At 34.1% G+C, this 21,547-nt stretch overlaps 1 protein-coding gene across 3 annotated transcripts; it reads right to left on the bottom strand.

Annotated features, from left to right (window-relative positions):
* Positions 1-714: 714 nt before the first annotated feature.
* LOC110107290 (CCR4-NOT transcription complex subunit 11) lies at positions 715-21,049 on the bottom strand. Of its 3 annotated transcripts, none has more exons than XM_028698644.1 (12): positions 20,729-21,049; positions 18,213-18,323; positions 13,029-13,115; positions 3,579-3,632; positions 3,321-3,466; positions 3,078-3,231; positions 2,867-3,004; positions 2,389-2,460; positions 2,209-2,282; positions 1,987-2,128; positions 1,215-1,309; positions 715-1,102 (listed from the first exon to the last, which is right to left on the bottom strand). In XM_028698644.1, exons 1-12 carry the CDS (start codon positions 20,873-20,875, stop codon positions 1,063-1,065), a joined length of 1,260 nt encoding a protein of 419 aa, XP_028554477.1. In that variant the 5' UTR covers positions 20,876-21,049; the 3' UTR covers positions 715-1,062. The 3 variants fall into 3 exon arrangements, with proteins under 3 accessions (XP_028554477.1, XP_020693159.1, XP_020693160.1); XM_020837500.2 differs by having other exon boundaries at positions 749-1,102; positions 1,231-1,309; positions 20,729-21,046; XM_020837501.2 differs by lacking the exon at positions 3,579-3,632 and having other exon boundaries at positions 749-1,102; positions 1,231-1,309; positions 20,729-21,047.
* Between the last annotated feature and the right edge of the window lie 498 nt (positions 21,050-21,547).

A 21,547-nucleotide genomic window follows, 5' to 3' on the forward strand; every position in this document is an offset into this window, starting at 1 on the left:
TTGCTTTTATAATCTTACAAACCAATTACTCCTGTAAAAAAAAAAAAAGCTGAGAAAACCCTATCACTATTTTTTTCCGCAAGAAAATGATGGCATGATTCTCCCATGCATTTTCAGGGTAGAAGCCCTCAAATTGTAAGATTGTTAACGGCAAAAAAATCAAGAAAACAAGCTTACTTTAAAACTTAAGGGAGCACCTTTTGAGCACTAATGAATATAAATCAATGTGAAAATATCTACCAAGTGTCAAAGGAACATGAAAGTTCATTCACTAACGAATCTGCTTGTTTAGCATTAGGACATCTCCAATGGAACGGCAAACAATTGTTTGCCATTCTTTCGTCGCTCCAACCGAGCGGCAATTTTGCTGCTATTTCATATCGGGTGAACAGTGCCACACCAATATTGGCGTCGCACTATTTACCCGCTAATTTTTTATGTGTCAACGGAATTTGCCCTCGAAATGAAGAAAGACAGTTAGAGACGACGAAACCCACAAAATGGAGTTAGATTGGAGCAGAATTATCGCATTTTGGAGTTTTGTTATATTTTGCAGTGGAAAATGGGGTTTTTTGTTGGAGATGCCCTTAGTTCAACACTACCTACCGCCAAAAACATTATTAAATGACATATCCAACACAAATTATTTCTAGGACAAAATGCTGCTGAGATTCGGTTCAAAGAAAGAAATGAATGATCTCTTGACTAACCTAGTTATCAAAAGCAAATGATTATCATAACCTAAGGATGAAAATACAAAAGCAAAACTCTCTATTCTAGAAAAAAATGAACCAGAGGACTGAAGTTAGCATGTGAAGATTCTACCATTGGCGATGGGGTGTTATATCACCCATTAGTGCTTACATAAAACTAGATGGCAGCTTCCCTACAAAAACTAACAGTAAAAAAAAAAAAAAAAATTAGACAGATTGTTGGAGAATGTTTACCCAAAGGCGTATAATACATTTCAGTCTATGCAGCTAACATTTGCATTGCTCTTGTGAATTCTCGAGGGCTTTTAGGAGCCTGAACAAACCAGCAGCTTCCCTAATTCGCGAAAATTCAATACAAAAAGCTTGGACTTCTATAAACAGATCTTGAACTGCAAAATAACATATATTAGTAGTAGCATTCAAATCCCAAAGAACATGCTCTGTATTAATATAAAAAAAGCATCAAGCAAGAAAATATAAAAAAGTAATCTAGGAACACACGCATTTGTACGCGCACCATTGATGATTTTATTCCGGATGAGGCTCTGTAGAAAGACACACACCAATCTTACTAATCTGTTCTGCATATACTTGTCCTGGAGAGGGAATTAACTTTAATTAATTAGTTAAATTGTATGAGAAAAGTGAACAATTATATACTGATGAACTGGTACACCATACAGCTAAATGGACAAAAATTCTACAAGAATAATTTATGAAAGTTCATGTAAGGAATTGAGGTCTATGTTTATAAGTTTTATCATTAAGGCTTCGTTTGAGATGGCTTTTTTTTTGTTGCTTTTTAAAGCAGATTTTTAGTAAAAAATTAAATTTTTTATATTAGAAATAGGCTTTAAGAAGCAACAAGAAAGCCGTCCCAAACGAAACCTAAGAGAGACCTACCAAAAGAACGAAGATCTCAATGAAAAATGGGTGGGGGCAAAAACTTCCTTAAAAAAATTTTATAAGGAATTCCTTGTATGATTTCTGTTCCAAATAGGTACCCAATCGAACGAATAAAAAAAGATAAAAATATAGGCTGCTGCTCCAATAGCAGATGCGCGACACAAAATACCTGTACTCTTCACAAATTGGTAGCATAATAATACTTGGATATAAATTCTTTTATAGCGCTGAGAGGCAGAATAAAAATGACGAAAAAGCATGGTCATCTTTAGGTTATGGAATGCTTCCAAAGCCAGTTTCTAGTCACTACATGGGTTAATGAATGCTGTCAATTAAGTAAAAATAAACTCATTCAAAAGAGCAAAACCTTGATGCTTTCGCAGGATGATATACAGTTTGTAATGTACATGTGCACAAACTCTGTTGGCAACTCAACCGCGGTTGTAAGCCTATTCACAACTTCCATAGAACGAAGACTCATTTCCATATTCACAAGGACGGTGAAATACCTGCATCACCAAGACAGCGTGAACATTTGGAATAGTAAAATATAAGAATCACTGGAAATCAAACAAAGATGAATTCTCACTCGGGGATTTCAGGAGAATTCATCAATTTTATAAGACACTCTACTGCAATGAGAGGGTTATGCTCCACGAGTTCCTAAGGATAAGACAGCAGCTCTTCAGTTGAAGCGATAATGTTTATTATTTCCTTTTATGTTAATAGGGGAGAGGTTTTATGGGATGGATGACTACAAAATGAATACCGGTAACTTCCGCGGCGTGAGCCCACAATGATAAACTAGTTTAGGTTCATTGTTAAGTTCAATAAGTACTTGCTGCACAGCAAGGTGGAAATGTTAGAAACTGTTAGCAACATCCTGAATAAAGCAACACATGAACTGGAATAAGCTTAAATTGCATCAGTTGAAACTGGAAATGAACCGTCACCTAGCATAAAGGCCTAGACAAGTTACTAAAATAGCATTGGAAACTAAATTTACTTTTCTATCATATACTCATACAACAACAATAACAACAAGCCTTTATCCCACATGAGGTCAACTATATGAATCTTTTTTCTCCATTGTGCCCTATTAAGAGTCAATTTCTCATTTAAATCTAATAAAAATGTTATTTATAATACTTTCTAACCATATATAAAATATGGCAGCAAATTTAAGGCATGACATATACTAAAAAATGCACTCATTAAAGATGATGCAAATCATCAGAGAAAGCAACCTCTTGTTGACTAGGCGCAAGTGGACCTTTCAAGGCTTTTGCTATTAAATCTCTAACAGCAGCTCCCCGGCTAGTGTCAGCACACATGCCATAATCCCATAACAACTCATGACTACTGTCAGGATTGAGCCACACAAGCTGTATAAACAATTGGAGAAGAGTCAATTGTAACTCAGAACAATCAGAAATAGTTCTACAGGAAATGGCTTGCCTCTCCATCCAGCACTGGGAGTCTTGGTGGTTCTGGCCTAATCCACTGGGGATCCAACCCTTCAAGAGATAAGTTCTGTAGCAAACCAGTAATGCCTGCATCTTTGTCTCCACAGCCTATTCTGGGTTTAGTTCCAGCAGCTGGAGTGTTAAACCTAAAATACAATGTTACTCGGAAAATGACTCTAAATAAACAAAAACAAAGCCATAATAATAAGCCTAGCATTTCATGAATCAGCCATACTCTGACAAACTTGAATCACAACCATTAGGTATATCTGGATCTGGGATAACGTTTTTTACAGCTGCAGCCTTAAAAATACTGTTGTAAAGCTCTGGTTGAACTCCAATGTTATGCTGCTGCTGCAGTTCTTCTCTCTGCAATAGAGTCTGAAGCACACCAAAGAAAAGGAATAGGTTAAGATAATAAAAGCTAGACTTAGAGAGGCCGAGAGATGAATACAAATTTCATGATGAAGGGAAGCCAACACAAGCAACTCACACAAGATGACGAATCAAATCCTTCGATGTAATCTAAAACTGATTGTTTCAAAACCTGCTTGAGGAGAAAAAAAGGAGTTTGCATTTGTTAAATAAAGCAAAAGAGTAGACTATCATATCTCTACGGAACGTGGACACTAGATATAATCGTTTCCAACTTCTCAAAAGAAAATTTTTATTAAAAAAATTTGTCACAACTACAATAGCATCTATAAAAAATGCTGAAAAACAAACCATAAAATAGTTATAAAAATTCTATCACAAAGTAGTTTCATTCACAACCAACGCCAGTATTAATCAGTCTCTTAACCACAGTGCAAATATCTGCACCCCAAAGAGTTTATCCAAGAAGAATGAAAACCGCTACTAAGGTAAAAACTAAAAAATCATTTGTGATTCAGCAAGGACATTTATGCAGTCAAGCTCGTTCATTTTTAAAGGGGCTTGTCCTTTGAAATGTTTAGAAGCCAACCACATCAATGACTATCAAACACAATTTCACACCATTCATTTTTCATCTACTACATGACATACGGATCAAGTTTTATCAATTTTTACAGTGATTTGAAAATCCAAAAAATGTGTACTAAAAATGAGGAAGAAATAAAAACCCACAAAAAATATAGCCCATTTATTTCAAATGTGGCCAACACGTTAATCTTTAAGACATTTGAATGAAAGAGGTCTACAAACCAAGGTTTAAAAAGACGAATCGGGAGGCAAGTCGTAAGCCTTGAAATAGAAAAAAAAAACCTATAAAATTACAAATAATTCATAAAATGAAAAAAATAAAATAAACCATCAACCTATTTACTTGAGTAATTATCATAAATATATGAACTGTAAATCTTATAACACAAAATTTTAAAATGACATCCACATTAACCACTCACTTAAAACTTAAACACCCCAAGAGGCTCAAGATCTATAACAGCCTCAGCCTCAATTTCATATTCTACAGAAGAGTCCTCAAATATAATATTTTTATCATCCTCGAAGTCTGTCTAGTTATCATCTTCAAAATCATCTTCAATTATAATATTTTTTTTCCTACTCCCTATTTCAGTTAATGTTAAACTAAATATAAACTAAAATAAACAACAAATTAATAACATCATAATTATACTTAAATTACCTTTTGATTTTTTGGAAGGTCCAACCCAATTTGCTTATTTCTTTTAAATGATTGTAAAGTACAAGCTGCTCCAAATTCAATAGCTCTTTCAATGGCGATATTGATATCATCATTCTCCTCATCATCAAACATCATTCATTCATCTTCAACTTCAAATCTTTCACTATTTTGGTGTTATCCATTCATCATCATGAGTATATCATCAATGACCAAATGATTCATTTCATTATCACCAACTCTTTACCTCAGTAATTTGAAGTGTTTATCTTTCAATTTTTTTTATTAACATGACATAAACCAACTTATTCATTGTCTTGCAACAAATTGATTCCTTCTCTTTGTATGAATTTGGATAAAGGTGCTCCATTGGGCCCCTCGAGTTCCTCTATTAGAAAAAGAAAATGACTTCCAGTACTTGAACTATCATATTGGGAACCAAAATAAGAGTCATTTCCTTCATAATTCTTTGAGATAATTTCTTTGGAGATGAGATATTTCTTTAAATATTCAACATAATCCTTTTCAATTCATCTGTTTTTTCACATGCTTCAACATTTACATGTATGCAAGCCAAGTGATCTTCAATTCTTTTGACACCTCCAATAATCCACCTCACAAAAATTACATTTCAAATAAATATACTCCTTGTTTGCATATTAAATTAGCACTTCAACTTGAGTGTCATATTTATAAGTTTGATCTTTTCTTCTTGTGCCACCACATATTCTAATAAATCAATGAAATCAACAATTATACCATTCAATAAAAAATAATTAGCATATTAGTCAATAACTTGAATAATTATCCTACCAAATTGAACTTTAAATATCCATAAAAATAAATTAAACTTGTGTAGAAGCTTTAAAAAGCCGAAATCTAAAACTTCATGAACAAATATCAAAGAAAGTTCTCAACGAAAAAAAGAAATTCATAACAAAATAACTATATAATCAATAGCTTCATTACAAGCTAAAATCATATCATTTGCTAATAACAAATTAACTATCTAATCAACAGCTTCATTATGAGTGAAAGAGCAGAATGAAGAGAAAAAATTAGTTAATCAATTTTGTCAATGAACTTATTATTCATAGGAAATCAAACAAACAAGTTTATCCCTTGCTAAAAAAGACAATGGGTATGACACATTTGAGTAAAATAAACAGGATTATTCAATGGAAATCAACCTAATTAGCAATATCATATTCATTAAAGTAAAACTTGTTGACTCGCATAAGCCAGAAAATGAGCAAAGCAACCTAATTTGTCGAGGAAAAAAAATTTAGTTCACTAACCTAGGCTAGGCACATGTCCAACCTTCTCGATCTCGATTCCAAATCCACTCAAAATCTGGTGCGCCGTGATGGCTAGCGTGCACACAACGATGAAGAAGATGACACTTGCTTGAAAAAGTCGAAGGAGGAAGATTAAGTTCATTCTCGATCTCCTTATCCCTCCCACTCTAGCCTGCTCTAGAATGAAAGTGAAGGCATGGGAACGAAGTTGGAATGAATGTGATGGCACAACGAAGACAATGAAGTTCGCTCTCAGCCTCCCCATCCCGATCCTGCTTGAGCCCTAGTGCAATCGTTGTTCACTGGAATGAATGCGCAGGTAGAGCGGTAATATAATAGGTTATATGTATTATGTATTAATAATAATATAATACACATAATTTTTTACAAACTCTATTTTGAATGAGGTGCTACCTCAAAATGCCTCCAAGCTCTAAGCCTAGAGGGATGTGCCTCGTTTAAAAAAAAGAATGTGCCTCTCTTAAAAAAAAGAACATGCCTCACTAGAATATTTGAGGCTTAAACCTCGAAGCGCTCCTTTTGCACCTCAATTTGAGGCACACCTCAAAGGCGGGTGCCTTGAACGTTGTTTTAATTAAAGCTACAAACCTCACAAATTTGTTAAAAAGTAATGAAACATCCATTAAGAAAATTTCTTATCAATAAGGTGGATAATCAAATTATATAAGAAATGTATAAAAAGAGCAGCTACTATTTTTTAATGATTTAGGAAGGATGCAAATTCTTGACCTTACTCCCACACTATAGTGAGGAAGTTTGCATGATTCTAACTAGTGACATCCAAATCAAAATGGAAGCAACCTACAAAAATTTTTGCATTCTCCAAAGGATACTATGGCGTGCAAGGATATTGTTTTCTGCCCAAATAGCACCTTAAAGGCCAGTAGAATTTGGTTAGACAAGTCATCTCAAGACTAATACCTTGTGTTGCACATAAACAACAAAATAAGAGGTTAACAGACCAACTCAAGGATTGTTCTCAAGAAGGCCCTCTAATACTCAAGTGAATGACTGAGATTTTCTTCCCCACCCCAAGATGAGATTTGTTATGACATAGGCAACGTTAGAACCCGTGACCTTATAAGTAATTTACAAGGACCCTTATCAAATGAAATACTAGGATCATAGGTATGAAAATCAAACTAAACTAGGTGATTTGATAGGTTCAACCGTGGACTAGTCATATGGCCAATTCAATTCATCTTAAAAATTAGCCCTGTCTGAACCAATCAAAACCACCTGTTAAACCGGTGAATCGTTGAATTGATTCCAGTTTCTTAGAATCGGCTGATTAAATTGCTATCCCATTTATACAATTAAATAAATTAATATAATAAATTTAATATAAAGTATTAAATTTAACAAATTAGTTTAACTTTAATATATTTAAATTTTAATATGATCATTAAATTTTTATAAATATTGTTTACCAAACAAGAATCGACTAAGCATTTTCACATAGCCCCATCACCACATGTATGTTCCTAACACGTGCAAGACAAAGTTCTCAAGTAATGTGGAAGTAAATAACTAAATATAAACTAATTTTTTTATCTATTGATTTATTACAAATTATCTAACCTGGATGATTTATAGATGCAAATTTCTAATGTGAATTTAGCATATAATCTATAAGTGTAATATATACCGAAACATATAACATAAATTTAAAAATAATTTATATTAATTTTATAAACTTGTATGTAGTAACAAATTTAGATAATAACACAATAATTATATAATTAGTATGCCATTTATATCTAATTTAAATCATTTTAATATTTATTACGTCATTTGATTCAACCCCAATCAGACCATTGAACATTAATCTCTCCTTACAGTTTGATGTTTGATCTAGTTTTCACAAACTTGACTAGCACTCAAAAGTCAATGACTAAACTCGAGGTGAATAAGAGTTCAAATTTATTCAGTAGAGCCTTACCTATGTAATGAAGAGCGATGGTTCATCTCCCACTAGGCGGAAAGAATGAGTTAGCACTTTACTCCCACCTCAAGAAGTGAGTTAAGGCCTTTTACGTCTCCTAGAAGAGGAGTGTCACACTGATTTGTTCTTGTTTTGTATAACTAATTCTAATGTTGTATTAATGAAAGTCTTCCAATTTTGCATAATTCCTATTAAGTGGGTAGGGTTTTAAGCTTGCCTCATTGGATTTGTATGCGCGAAGTCCCTTTTTGGGCTTTCTTTTGAATGAATTGAACAGATTTCTAATTTGTTATTCTTCAAAAAAAAAATTAGAGGATGCTCGTGGTGGGACCACACTTGTGCAAGCACCTGCATAAACATCCACCAAAGAAGAACTACTCGGCAGCTAGCTGCAACAGCCAATTGAATGTTGAGTCATTGCTACCAAGAGATTATAGGATCAACTTGTAACACAAAAGCGTACATGCTGAATGAACTTTTGATGCTCTTTGGATTAATATAACCCTTTTAGGGTCAATACACAGCCTTAATCAAGGGCAGCAATTCAACCAGTGACTACAAAGATAAATGGTAGAAATAGGTTTTAATGGATCACAATAAGGTCTTAAAAACTCATTGTCATTCACCCTTTCATTGCAAGTCTTATAAAATAGATAATTCATTCAAAATCCTCATTAACTATCATCACTCATTGAAAATAAACATGAAAATTCCCTCAGGGCTACAATTTAAAGGAGATCTTGAGCCAATGATATGGACTTATGGAATGAAGTTGTTGAACTAAAATACGAAGCATCTGCCTTAGCGGTCTTGATATTCCTTTCTAATAAAGTTTCCTTGAATGCCCTAGTTATTTATGGGTTAGAAGTTTTTTGAAAGTTAGGAAGCCGTGATGACTACGAAGATAGCATATGCCAAGGCAACAAGGCTAGTTAGTGGTGTGACCGATTAAGAAGTGATTGTTGAGATGTAGGAACTTGACTGACAAACCTATAAAAGAGTTGTGAGTAGTGCAACTAGTTTAGTAGCAAATGTGTATAAGGAGGCATAGGCATTGCTTTTAGATGAGGACTGGCACAACTAGTTTAGTTAACAATTTTGTAGAAGGAGCCATAAGCATCACTGCTAATTGAGTATACAGCCATGCATAAAGGTGTGTAAAACATGACTAGCTTAAGGGATAACATCGTATGATGAGTCAACTTGTTATTTACCATTGTGAATAATGTATCTTTTAGAATTTGATAGTTGTTCTTACCTTTTCCCTTAATGGTTAGAGTTATGCCTCAAGTAAGGGTGTCAATTTCGGGTCACGGGTCGGGTTCAGGTCGAACCCGAAACTGACCCGATACTGTTTTGGTCAACCCAAACCCGACCCGTTTTTACAAACGGGTTGGTTTTCCGGACCCGAACCCGACTCGCTTCGGGTTCGGGTCAATCCGACACGACCCGAAAGTGGGTGCCACAGTGCCAACATGCGCGGCCGTCGGACGCCTAGAGGTCCTGGACGTGGGCGCTGGCCTGGACGCAGCAGCCGGCAAGCCGCAAGCCCTCTCAGTGACTTAAATAATGACCATGGGGGGCTAGTCGTTATCAGTGACTTAAATAATGACCATGGGGGGCTAGTCGTTATCAGTGACTTAAATAATGACCGGGGGGGGCTAGTCGTTATCAGTGACTTAAATAATGACCATGGGGGGCTAGTCGTTATCAGTGACTTAAATAATGACCATGTCCAATACTAATTCTCTTTGGATTACTATTTAGAAATATTCTGGGGACTTTTGAAGATGTTAAGTCATTTATTTAGCTAACCTCCTAGGGGTCACTAATGGGATCTATTGAGTAGCGAGCATCAAACATTGATAAAGGTGCAATTGAAGATATTAAATAAAAGTGGGATATAAGCTTTGTAAATGAGTACAAGAGACGATGATGACTTGGGAGCAAACATTGAAGCTATGTAAAGAAAAGTGGGTAATGAACCCATATCTTTGACGTCCTTTGGAGCACATACCACCATCTAATGGAAACCAATGCAGTACAAAGAATAACAAGAGGAAGAAGTCCAACGAATGCACAAGATTTGGTAGCTTGGGTCCTGGGAGGCTCCAAACTTTATATAATTGGAAGACCTTTGCAATGTGGACCAACAATAAATCAGGTAATGATTGTGACAACAGTAGCACAAATTCAATCTCTGATTCATATAACTGAAGCAATTTGTAATCATCTAAACTAGCATGTCTCATAAAATAATTACAAGGGATCCGATCTCAACAGAATCTGCATGAAACACACTCTCTCATGCTAAATCACATTTTTAGCAGGCTTGGGCACTTCGATAGACATAAGCTCTGGCTTAATCTATAATAACATCTCAACCTCAAGCATAGTAGAAAACTCGAATTTACAACTTATTATTGTCCTCAAGATTTAGTTCATCATCATAAAGATGTGTGTCATCATAAACTTTCATAAACACAATCATCATAAAGTCCATCAATAACCGATCTATCATAATAAACAACTTCATAAAAACCATAATCATAAAGAGATAAATTATAAATTTTCAGCACATCCTGTTGAACTAGAAAAGGTTCTATGATTTGTGGTGTCAAATAAATTTATAGAGCTTGCGTAATGAATTACATGCAATTTAGTGCAAGTGCATAATTGAATTGGTTTGTCACATGACATAACCTATGACCTATCAAATGGCTTCATTAATATAAATCCATGCCTCTTCATAAGATGCATCATCATAGGTATGTGAATAATAAGAATCATGAGCATAATTATAAGAACATGATTTATCCAATCTAAAATGACATTGATGAACATAATCACAGTCATCTTCATAATAGTATGATTTATGAATCCTAAAATATGGGAATACAAGTCATCATCTTATGTGTATGAGTTAGGAGATTTGAAATGATAAGATTGACATTCTCAAGTATAACTTTGTGGAAATTACAAATAAGAACAAAAAAAATAACAATTACAATGCATTGATGTTCCTCTTTACGATGAAATGATTTAAAAATATGGTGATAAAGGGGCCTTTAGATTTTAATTTTTTTTTATGGCTACCACCATGTTTGAGAGAAAAGAGTATGGCTAATAGGAAGAGTTAAAGAAGAACTTTCGTTTTTTTTTGTGATTTTTTGTTGAATAAAGATAAGAAAATATTGGGTTGTCTCTGTCTTGCCGAACAAGTAGCTTGGTTCGTTCTGTTAATAGTAGTCATGGAGGAAGACACTGATTAGTGGTGACAGAACATCATTGTTAGGGGATGATGGTTTTGGCATAATTTTGGATATTGCCGACAACCAAACATGGTGGAGGTCAATTAAGAAGCAGGTGACATTAAGGCCAAAGAAGTCAATGGCTTTGTGGTGGAGAAAGATTCATGATTAGTGTTGAAAACAAGGATAGGTATTCAATAAGGAGCACGAATCAGAGGGAGTTGGTGGACTCCAACGTCCATAGCGCAAGGAAAATCACAAAATGCAGGCTGAGATGCATAAATCATATGATTAGGTATAGTTAATTATATAATGCTGAAAAATGTAATGATCTGAATGATAATATTTCGATTGGCATCTTATTAGCCTGCTTGAATTCAATAAAGGTCAAAAAATAATAGGTGGCCCAAAATCAACCCAAGACCATTTTTCTTCAACATCCACTGATAGCTGCCAACCTCCACTACTAAAAACAAATCGTAAAAGGTCTCCAAGATGGTTGGATGTAATAACTCAGGACACCATTTGACTATTTCTATACAAATGACAATTATAGCTTAACTAATGACCATAGAGCTGAACTTCAGCTAATGAAAGAATAAAATGAGATATGAAAAAATGAAATGGATGGTTCGTTATGGATTTATATGAAATGGTTATCACAAGTCTATTTTATACAGGTCCTATTTTCTGTATTTTATTCCGTTTAATGTTTTTCTTGTTTCCTCCTTTTTATGATGTCAAAAGGGGGAGTAGTGTATTGTTTGCTTTTGCTTTTGCTTTTAGTGGAATTTACTTTGTTCTATTGTTTTTTATGTCTCAATTTTTTTCTTTAATTAAAAAAAATATCTCTTGCTTGATCTGAAATTTTTAACGACAATGTTTGTCAACATCAAAAAGGGGGAGATTGTTGCAAATCTGTATCCAAATACTGTAATTTTGATTATAACAAACATTATTGTTTCTTTATCACTACTATTATTGCATATCTATTTTGTTTATCCTGCTTACTAACCTTTCAGGCCAAAAAGATCACTTGCAATGCAACTCAGCTTAAGATCGGGTAGATTAAGGTTGAGTCCACTTGTAATTTCATTTCAATGTATTTTTTATCTTTCTTCAGTCAAATATTAAATATGGTGGACCCCAAGCTAAGTAACATTGCACATACACACTCAGGGGGAGAAATTTGGTGAATTAGAGAATTTTTCTATTTTTGACCTAATAGTACAGGACGATTTTAAATCGTATTGGACGATCGTATAAAAACATAACTCTGATTAGACCATCCATGCTAATTATAAGTGATTAAACTAATTGTACTGGATGAACCATGTCGTCCAAGACGATCAACTTAGATGTTGAAAAACAGCCGCCAATCACAATTTATATAATGTTTTAATTTCATACATCGTCATGGACGATTTATGACAATCATGCCTAAATTGATCCGGTTATTAGATGAATAATTATGGTTAAATTGTTCAGTCATATCATACAGGACAATCCACTAAGATCATACTGGATGATCCAGTATATTTCGTAGGACGATCCCCTATAGTCCAAGACAAAAAATCATAATTTTCTTCTAATCTGCATTTGAAAAAAGCCAATCAATGATAACAATTTCCAAAAGGGAAAAGTGTAAATCCATTAATACAGCTATAGTAGATCACTTGCCGGCATCAATAGCAACAAACATAAAAATTATAAATCTCCGCAAATAAAATATTCCATAAAAATAAAACAAGGTGGCTTGCCAGTAAGCAAAAATAAAAAAAGTGAAACATAAGAGTGTGTCTACCTCTTTGTTATTGCTTGTTGTGACAAACCCCAGAATCTGCTGAATAAATGCCAATTCAACCTTCTCAGATGAATCATCACAAGCAGCCTGTAAAGAATGTTTAAGAAAAAAAAATTCTAAATTTTGAAATTGAGAGCATAAATACTTATCATAGCTATTACATAAAATAAAAAGGGTAAATTGAATTTAGCGGAAGACATTGAGCAGTGACCTTCAGCCACTCCCAGCCTTGGACGTGTCCAGACATGTGGCAGTAATAAGACTTGATGGTTTTCAATAAGATTTGCATCATCTCTGTTGGGCGCGGCGCACACAGCCTCTCGCCAAAACATTACTAAGTACTTGGGCAGACTACTGTACTGGATGCAGTGGAAGCACATGTGACCAAGTGCATTGGGATCCAATTGCAGGGCACATGCACTAATGAAAGGGCGTGTAGAAAGTGTAAGGGAATTAATGCAAGGGAATGTACGCTGTGTGCACAACCAAGCAAGGTGCAAAAAAATGTAAGGGGCCAAACATGCCCGTTGGCTTCAAGGGAAAAAGTAAGAAAGTGCCTGGTGCAGGATATTTTTGATCACGATCAAGTGAACATGTGGTAGCCAACAACGACAAGTATTCTTGCATGCAGCAAGAATTGATCCTGATAGACAACGCTGAAATCAGGGAACTGACAACAGTTGAGAACGTGAAAAATATGCACTTCCCAGAATGTGAGCTTGGCAGCTCCTGTGTGCTCAGTACGCAATCAACAAGCTTTCTATAATTGGATAGCCAGGTGGCAAATAAAGGAAGAGAGAGGGGAAGGATTTCCACAACATGGGGATTAATGCCCTTCCATATATATAAGAGGGTAACCTTGTTCCCTTCATAAAAAAGGCAAGCAAAAGAACGGCCTCGGTGCTTGCACTAGGCCTCAGTAAAGGTGAATAGGAAAAAGAGCCTTGTTGCCCCACCTAAGGAGCATGGCACTCATATCTTGATTTCCCATAAAGTTTGATAGCAAAGGAAGCAAGTCCCTCCGTGACACAAACAGTTAGTGCCTAGAGACTGGTTGCGATCAGTGTCCAAATTGGACAGCTGGAACAGATGCACTGGAAGGCAATACAATGTCAATAGTACTATAAAGAGAGTGGATGCGTGTCTTGGGAATCTGGTGACGTAATCCTTTTTGGCAATGGTGAAGACAATCATTATTATATGATAGGTTTAACTTACTGGAATAACTGGCCATAGTCACTAGAAAAAAATTATACAACTAGTCTGATCTCTCTTTGTTGGCTTGGTGAAAATTTTTCCCACCATAGGTCAGCCATGTTCTTGCTCTCCTCTTGATGCTTTGTTCTCAAAAGAGAAGCATGTATATTTTATCTAGTTTATTCATCAGGAACTTCCATTGGGAAAGTGTATAGGTTCAGAAATGCGAAACTCTGACTGTTATGTAGATGCAACTCAATGATGTTACAGTGAAAATTCATTCCCACCTATAAAGGTTAGGAAGGAGGTGGTGAACACAGAGACATCAAGACGATGTAAACAGGCTGGTTGTTGCATCCAACACCCCCTTAGGATTGACCAAAAGAGAAGGTAGAATAGAGAAGACTCATATCATAATCTAGCGATTCTACCTATCACCAATAACATTGCCTATGCTAGGTTGGTGAAATTAAAGAGAGAGACTCAATTTGGTAAAATATTTTTTAAGATATTAGTATAACTGGTGTTAAGAAAACAGTATAGATCAATAAGGAAATCTTTCTGTAACCAAGAGGAACAAAAGTGAGAGGCCTAAAAAAATTGTTTATCAGCCAAAAAAACAACCCTTGTAACCCAAATAATTGATTACAATTTACCAAAATTAAATTGTGCATGTATCAATGCCAGACAAGCTATTCAAGAATTACCTTTTATTTATTAAAAATTATACTTCCATACATTATTTGTAAGCTACAAGATGAATAATTTGAAATATATCCTAATCTATTGTTTAGGGGGCTAGTATAAGAAAGGTACATTAAATAGAATATTTTGTAAATTAGTTCACGAGAAAATGATCAAATGAACCCCTAACTATTTATGAGGAGCTATTTTAGCCCCAAACTATATAAAAAGCCCAATTTCGTACCCAGGCTCTTTAAACAATGGCAAAAATACTCCAACCACATAAAACAATGGAAATTGAAGTGAATGGCGTTCAAAATAAGGATATTCTGGTCATATAAATTTTCTTCTTGAATGTTCAAGTAAATGCAATTTCCTACTCAACTTATTTTCTCAAGTACGGCGGGTAACTCCGCAAATTAAATTTTCAAATCATTCCAAGGTGGTTGTATATTGCGTTAAAAATTATTCTTATATGATGAGACTTACACTAATTATTTTTAGTTAAAATAATAAAACTTAGCTGCTTAATTGATATATTTATTTACGTTTATTTAATTCAAAAAAGTTAAATAATAATAAATCAAATGTAAATAAAAAATGACAAATATTAACAAACATGGACCAAACATGAACAATAGAAAATATCAAATTTGATTTGCTTAAATTTAGATTGGTTAGCTCAAAATTAATTTAATTTAATTTGAAATCAGTCTGATTCATGTAAATTACACTTATATGTATCTTCACACATATACATGTGTTCAAATATATATAATAAACATACAATACATAAATATACTCATTATATATATACACACACACACACACACATACACACACATGGATGTATGATTTTTTTTTTTTTAATTTAAAAGCATTGCTAGAATCAACTAAAAAATAAAATTGAAATCAATCATTTTTAGCTCAAATCAAATTTATGTTGACTTAAAATCAAAATTCTTTTAATCTGCGTTGATGTCAATTCACATGAATGTGGTTCATTACCACCATGGTTATAATCTTCACAATTAAAAGTTGCATCTATTCATGAATATTAGAGAGTGAGTTTATTCATGAGTTTGGACATTCTCCAGTCATCACATGAATAAGAATGAAGTTGACAGCTTACGCTCCTCTTCGCCAAATGGTCAAGAGCTACACTTGTAAGCCACTCAGTCATCTGTTAATGTTCAGGTGTGTACGGGTAAACTACAAGCAAGCCGCGACTTCCCTCCAAACCGTCGTTCATGACTTCACATGTGGACCTCCTCACATCCTCAAATCTCTTACGGTTGTTCGCGTCTCATCTGGCATCTCGCCTCTCAAATCGACCTTGATTATATTAGATCATGTGTGAGGGCCTCGTTAGCTAGGGTAAGTTCTCCAAAAATGATAATAATAAAGAAAATTTTATCAACAAAACTAAAATGCTCTAAATACCATTAATTCATGCCTCCATCCTGACTTTTGGGCACACATAGCCATGACATTTAGCATGCAATTTAGATGCAAGACAATTTTGGTACGTGTTTAAAGAGTATGGGGACTAAATAAAACCTTTTACATGGCATGGGCCTAAAATGGCCCCTCACGAATAGTTGAGAGAGCATCTTGGCTTCTTTCTTAAAATATGATAATCCAAAAAGAATATAATATTTTGGGTGAGCTAAGCATGTTCACAATCAAATAAATACTTATGAAAGGCATAATTAGACGATCTTGAAACAATATATTATAGTCAACTTGGAGATCAATACTAAATGTAACCACCACTTTTATTTAATTGTTTGGGGCTTATCAGAAAAGGGTACTTTCATACTCATGCTTAAGGATGTACCTAATACATGAGTCTCCCACTAATTGAGGCCACCAGATTGTTGAAGTATGCAGCCACACAACTTCATACTCATGCCAGAAGGCTGTTTTCGTGATTCAAATTGGTGATCTTCAAATCAAAATGGACACAACCTAATCATTTCATTGTCATGTTAACAAACAAAAATTAATATGCAACACCATATGGGCCACAATTTCACTCATCAAAATACTGGATATGATGCAGCCAATGAAGATTGACAGAGGTACTGCTTCCTTAACAAAATAAGATGAGGAAGCTCATTTTTGCAGCCTCAAAAACAATTATTTCTACGAACCCCAAAAGCGACCACAGAATCCCAAGTTGATGCTCTTTCAAAGACTTCAATCAATTTTAAAATGAAGCTCCCAAGAATGTTTTGGAAGCTTATTGAACTCAAAGCTTCAATTCCTCACCAAAGAGCTTACGTTGCCAACATCTATTCATAAGCATTAAATATCCTCGACTTAATATTCATTAAAATCAAATCACAATCAATCTAAGTCTAAGGTTCGTCACATTTATTTTCCACCTATATAAACAAACTATCTTATAGTTCCTTTTTTTTTTTCCTCATTGTATTTGTCAAAAAACACGATTTTATTTTCTATGTGAATAAGTTCTAAACTTTATCAAATTGTATGAAAATTATGATTGGAAGGCTTCAATCAATTTCAAACCAAAGCTCCCATGAATGTTTTGGAAGCTTATTGAACTCAGAGCTCTAATTCCTCACGATAGAGTTTATGCTCCTACATCTCTTCACAAGCATAAAATAGCCTCAACTTTATAATCATTAGAATCAAATCATAAACAATCTAAGTCTAAGGATCTTCATATTTTTTTCCACCTACATAAACAAACTATCTTTTAGTTCCTTTTTTCCTCATTAAATTTGCCCAAAATCACGATTTTGTTTTCTGTATGAATAGGTTCTAAACTCTATCAAATTGTAAGAACATTATGCATAACTTCAAATCAAACATAGTGATGTAAAGACATGTCTTTGACGTAAAAGCATGATTTATTTATTCTTGAAAATAATATTGTTGCATTATGTTGTGCAATTGTCAATGTCATGATCCACTCAATGCAAAAAAAAGAAAACGTTGCAGCATCTCTTTTCTCAGCCAGTCTAAATCATAAAGTTAATTCTTGCATTGATATAAAACTGGAAATGACAACTCTCGTTTCAAAAGACAACTTGCCCCTAGGCTAATAGAAGCTTGGTGTTCAAAATGTGCTTTCATCTGCAGCTTACTACAATTTCAGAATTCAAGCAACTGAACCAAGACAATGCAAAGAATGCTCATTCAAATTTGAAACAGCAAAACTTTTAATGATTTCATGTCCTAAAAATATAACTTGAGGGTAAGAAAAGGTAAGATTTATCATGTTAATCAAATCTAAGATGAAAAGAGTTTATAAGTATTTATAGCACTCACATCTATAAGTAAAGAGATAAAAGGGTTAGAAGAAGGCGGTTGAGAAGAATATGTCTGATGTAGAATACCAAAGGAAACCAAACGCTGGCTAGTTTTGAGCATCCTCTTGTCCTGAAACATCGAAATAAGAGGGAAGTTGAAGAACCCATAAAAAGATGGATCTGCACCAACCGTGTAATATTTTATATGCAAAAATAAAAAAAATGCTAAAAGTCCACGAAAATATACAACTAGGAAAACACTTAACCAGAACCCCTAGTGCAACAAAGAATAAAGCATAAAAATTAGCAAGCTTGCTGAGAAAGTGATTCCATTAACAGATGACTAATACATTAGAATCAAGCTTGAGAAAATGAATCAAAGAAAAAATAATCCATACCTTTTCTATCTTAAAAGAACCTATGATGCATTAATGTATGATGTTCCTAATTTTAAAAATAGACTCAATGTTCAACTTAACATGAGTTTGTTTCTTGTTTACAGTATCAATGATCTGCAATGTTTCTATGGAGCGAAATTAAGTATGCTCTGGCTGAAAAGGTGGCCAGTTAAGTTAGGTAGGAAAAAGGTTAAAAACCTGCTGCAACTTATAAAGAGCCTATCAGGGTTCATGAATATTTCAAATACTGCACCAATTAAAAATATCGATGGGAATATATATGAACCAGTTGATAATAACAAAAGAAACACTGGGGATGGCTTTCATATATGATATTGGCATAATATTTATATATTTATGGATATAAGTTATTCAAAAATCATTTTGAATTCCTCATACTTCCTAATCCTCTAGCACTGATTTTATCTACTCATTCAATCGTGCATTTTCTACCCTTTTTTGTGCTTTCCAAACTAACTAAGATGAAGCCATTCTCTTTAACATCATCAAAACAAGGGAATGCACAATTTCAAAAAAAAATTTAGATCATTTGATTGTCTAACAGATGCAACAATTTTATCTATATGGATTGCCTTGATTGCATGATATAATTGTGCTGGATCAATGATGATATTTAGAGTGTAATATTTTTGATGGTTTTGATTGTTATAATAAATGGGTAAAGATAGACCCTAAAGCCCTGACTTTTATATGTTTTTTGACTTCCTTAGATCTTATACGAGCTTTATGAATGGTATTTTTTTTTAAGAAATTAAACTTGATCAATAAAAAATTGCATATATTAAAATCAACAGTGTAATTTTGAGCATGAAGATCATATAAAATGATAAAAACAAAAATAACATAAGGAAGAATGTTGTCATTCTCCTCCTTCATTCACTTTGGAATACTACTGTAAGAGTTTCCAACAAAATTGAAGGCAGAAAGAATATGGAAAGCAACGACAACAACAACCCTTTATCCAACTACGTGAGGTGGGCTACATGAATCCTTCTTCTCCATTTTGTCCTATTAAGTGTCAAATTATGATGACTCCAACCTTTTCACATATAAACTCTCATTCTTATCTCTTAGAGTGAAGCCACTCATCCGCCTAAGCATTCTCATCTCTGTGATACCTAACTTAATTTTATGCTTCTCTTTTAATGGCCAAAATTTTGCATCATAAAGCATTGCAGGTCTCACCACCATCTGATGGAATTTTTCCTTAAGTTTAAGAGGTACTTTTCTATCACACAACAGACCCAATGCAATCTTCCACTTCAACCATCAAATTTGAATTCTACTAATAATATCTCGATCTATTTCGCCATCATTTTGAACAATAAACCCAAGATATCTAAAATGTTTACTTTTATGAATGACTGCATCGCCCGATGGAAGCAATAAACATGAAATGCTTCATTTGTTTTGCCTGTGAAGCAAATCCAATCTTTAATTAAGCAATTGATGAAGAAGGATAAACACCGTTAAAATTATAAAATAAACATGTGAATGATTGGTGGCTAACTTATAACTTTCATATTATTTCAGCTTGAATTTAAACCATTTCAATATAAACCTTGGTCTACCCAGGGTAATCTGCTACTACTTAAAGAAGTCCAACCACTAGTATAAGTTTCTCGTCTGTAATTTTATCCTTTCCCACCAAACTGAACAAAGGAAACTAATTGACTTCTCTTTTTTGCTTAAACACAACCTGATTGCACTTTTGAAATATCCTAGTAGACTAATTATTCAATTTGGCATATTCTCAAATGCAAGATCGTCTTCAAATCTTGATTCTCTGCCATAATCAATGCCTATGCGGGATGAGGGATGTAAACTCTAAACTAAACATGCTAGCATTTATAAAAATTCTAAGAAAAAGAGAATTATCATCAGATGAAAACATCCAGCAGAATTAAAACAGGCTCGCTTTCAAATCATCGTGACATAGATATATAACGAAGACCAACAACTCAATAAAAATACATTCCCATCATAAGAAACATCAAAGGTCAAATAAAAATCTCAAGGAATCATAAACCCTAAAGACCGAGAATACTTGAAACAATCAACACCCTGGTGTTCCACAGACATTAACGAGTTGGGAAATTGAATATTTGTCGTTAACCTCGAGAAGCATGGCGATTGAGCAACAGACTCTGAAATGGACGTCGCGGGAAAACCGTGAGCTGAACTCCGAGAATATATCTTCGAGTGATCTCGTCTCCGCGCTGAGAAGGGCGAAGAGAGCCTTGGACTCCTCCACCCCGATCATGGTGTAGAACGTAAAGGACAAAGACACGACGGGAAAAACTCAAAAGGGTTTTTCTTCTCGGTTAGATTTGTCCTTCGACTGAGTGGAGAGACAAAGGGAATGGGGATTAGGACTGCCAATTCGGGTCCAGCCAAGCGAAATAGAAAGAAAATTTTGGCAAAATTAATAAGAAAATGCGATGCTCGGAATCTTATGAGCTGAAAGTGGGGATTATTTGATTGAAAAATTGGCTTTATATCTTTATACGTTATTGAAAAAATTCTTAAAATGTGTGTATCCCTACGAATTTCTTTGCTGTAAACTTCTATATCTGCATTTATTATAAAGCAAATATTCTTTCCTAAAAAAGATGATCCTATGTAAGCTTTCAGTATAAAAATGTATTAACTAAATTTTTTCGTGCTAAAAAATTGTTTTAGAAAATAGTTTCAAATGATGGCTTTCTTATTGCTTTAAGGAAAACAGTTATACAGCTATTTCAAATGACGGCTTTTTTACTGCTTCATAAAGCAGCTTTTTAGTACAAAAATTAGACAGCTATTTCAAATGATGACTTTCTTACTGCTTCATAAAGCAGCTTTCTAGTACATAAATTAAATTTTTGTACTAAAATTTTGATTTATGAAGCAGTAAGAAAGCTGTCCCAAACGAAACATTAATCTCTTTCTAACT

The sequence above is a fragment of the Dendrobium catenatum genome, unplaced genomic scaffold (assembly GCF_001605985.2).
Source record: "Dendrobium catenatum unplaced genomic scaffold, ASM160598v2 fragScaff_scaffold_129, whole genome shotgun sequence".
Classification (NCBI taxonomy): domain Eukaryota; kingdom Viridiplantae; phylum Streptophyta; class Magnoliopsida; order Asparagales; family Orchidaceae; genus Dendrobium; species Dendrobium catenatum.

Excerpts from the sequence above, each read along its gene's own strand:
- LOC110107290 (XM_020837500.2), bottom strand. The coding sequence starts at position 20,875 with ATGATCGGGGTGGAGGAGTCCAAGGCTCTCTTCGCCCTTCTCAGCGCG. Across the intron at positions 3,467-3,578 it reads GATTTGATTCGTCATCTTGT|ACTCTATTGCAGAGAGAAGA; the intron begins GTGAGTTGCTTG and ends GGTGTGCTTCAG. Across the intron at positions 2,129-2,208 it reads AATTCTCCTGAAATCCCCGA|GTATTTCACCGTCCTTGTGA; the intron begins GTGAGAATTCAT and ends TTGGTGATGCAG.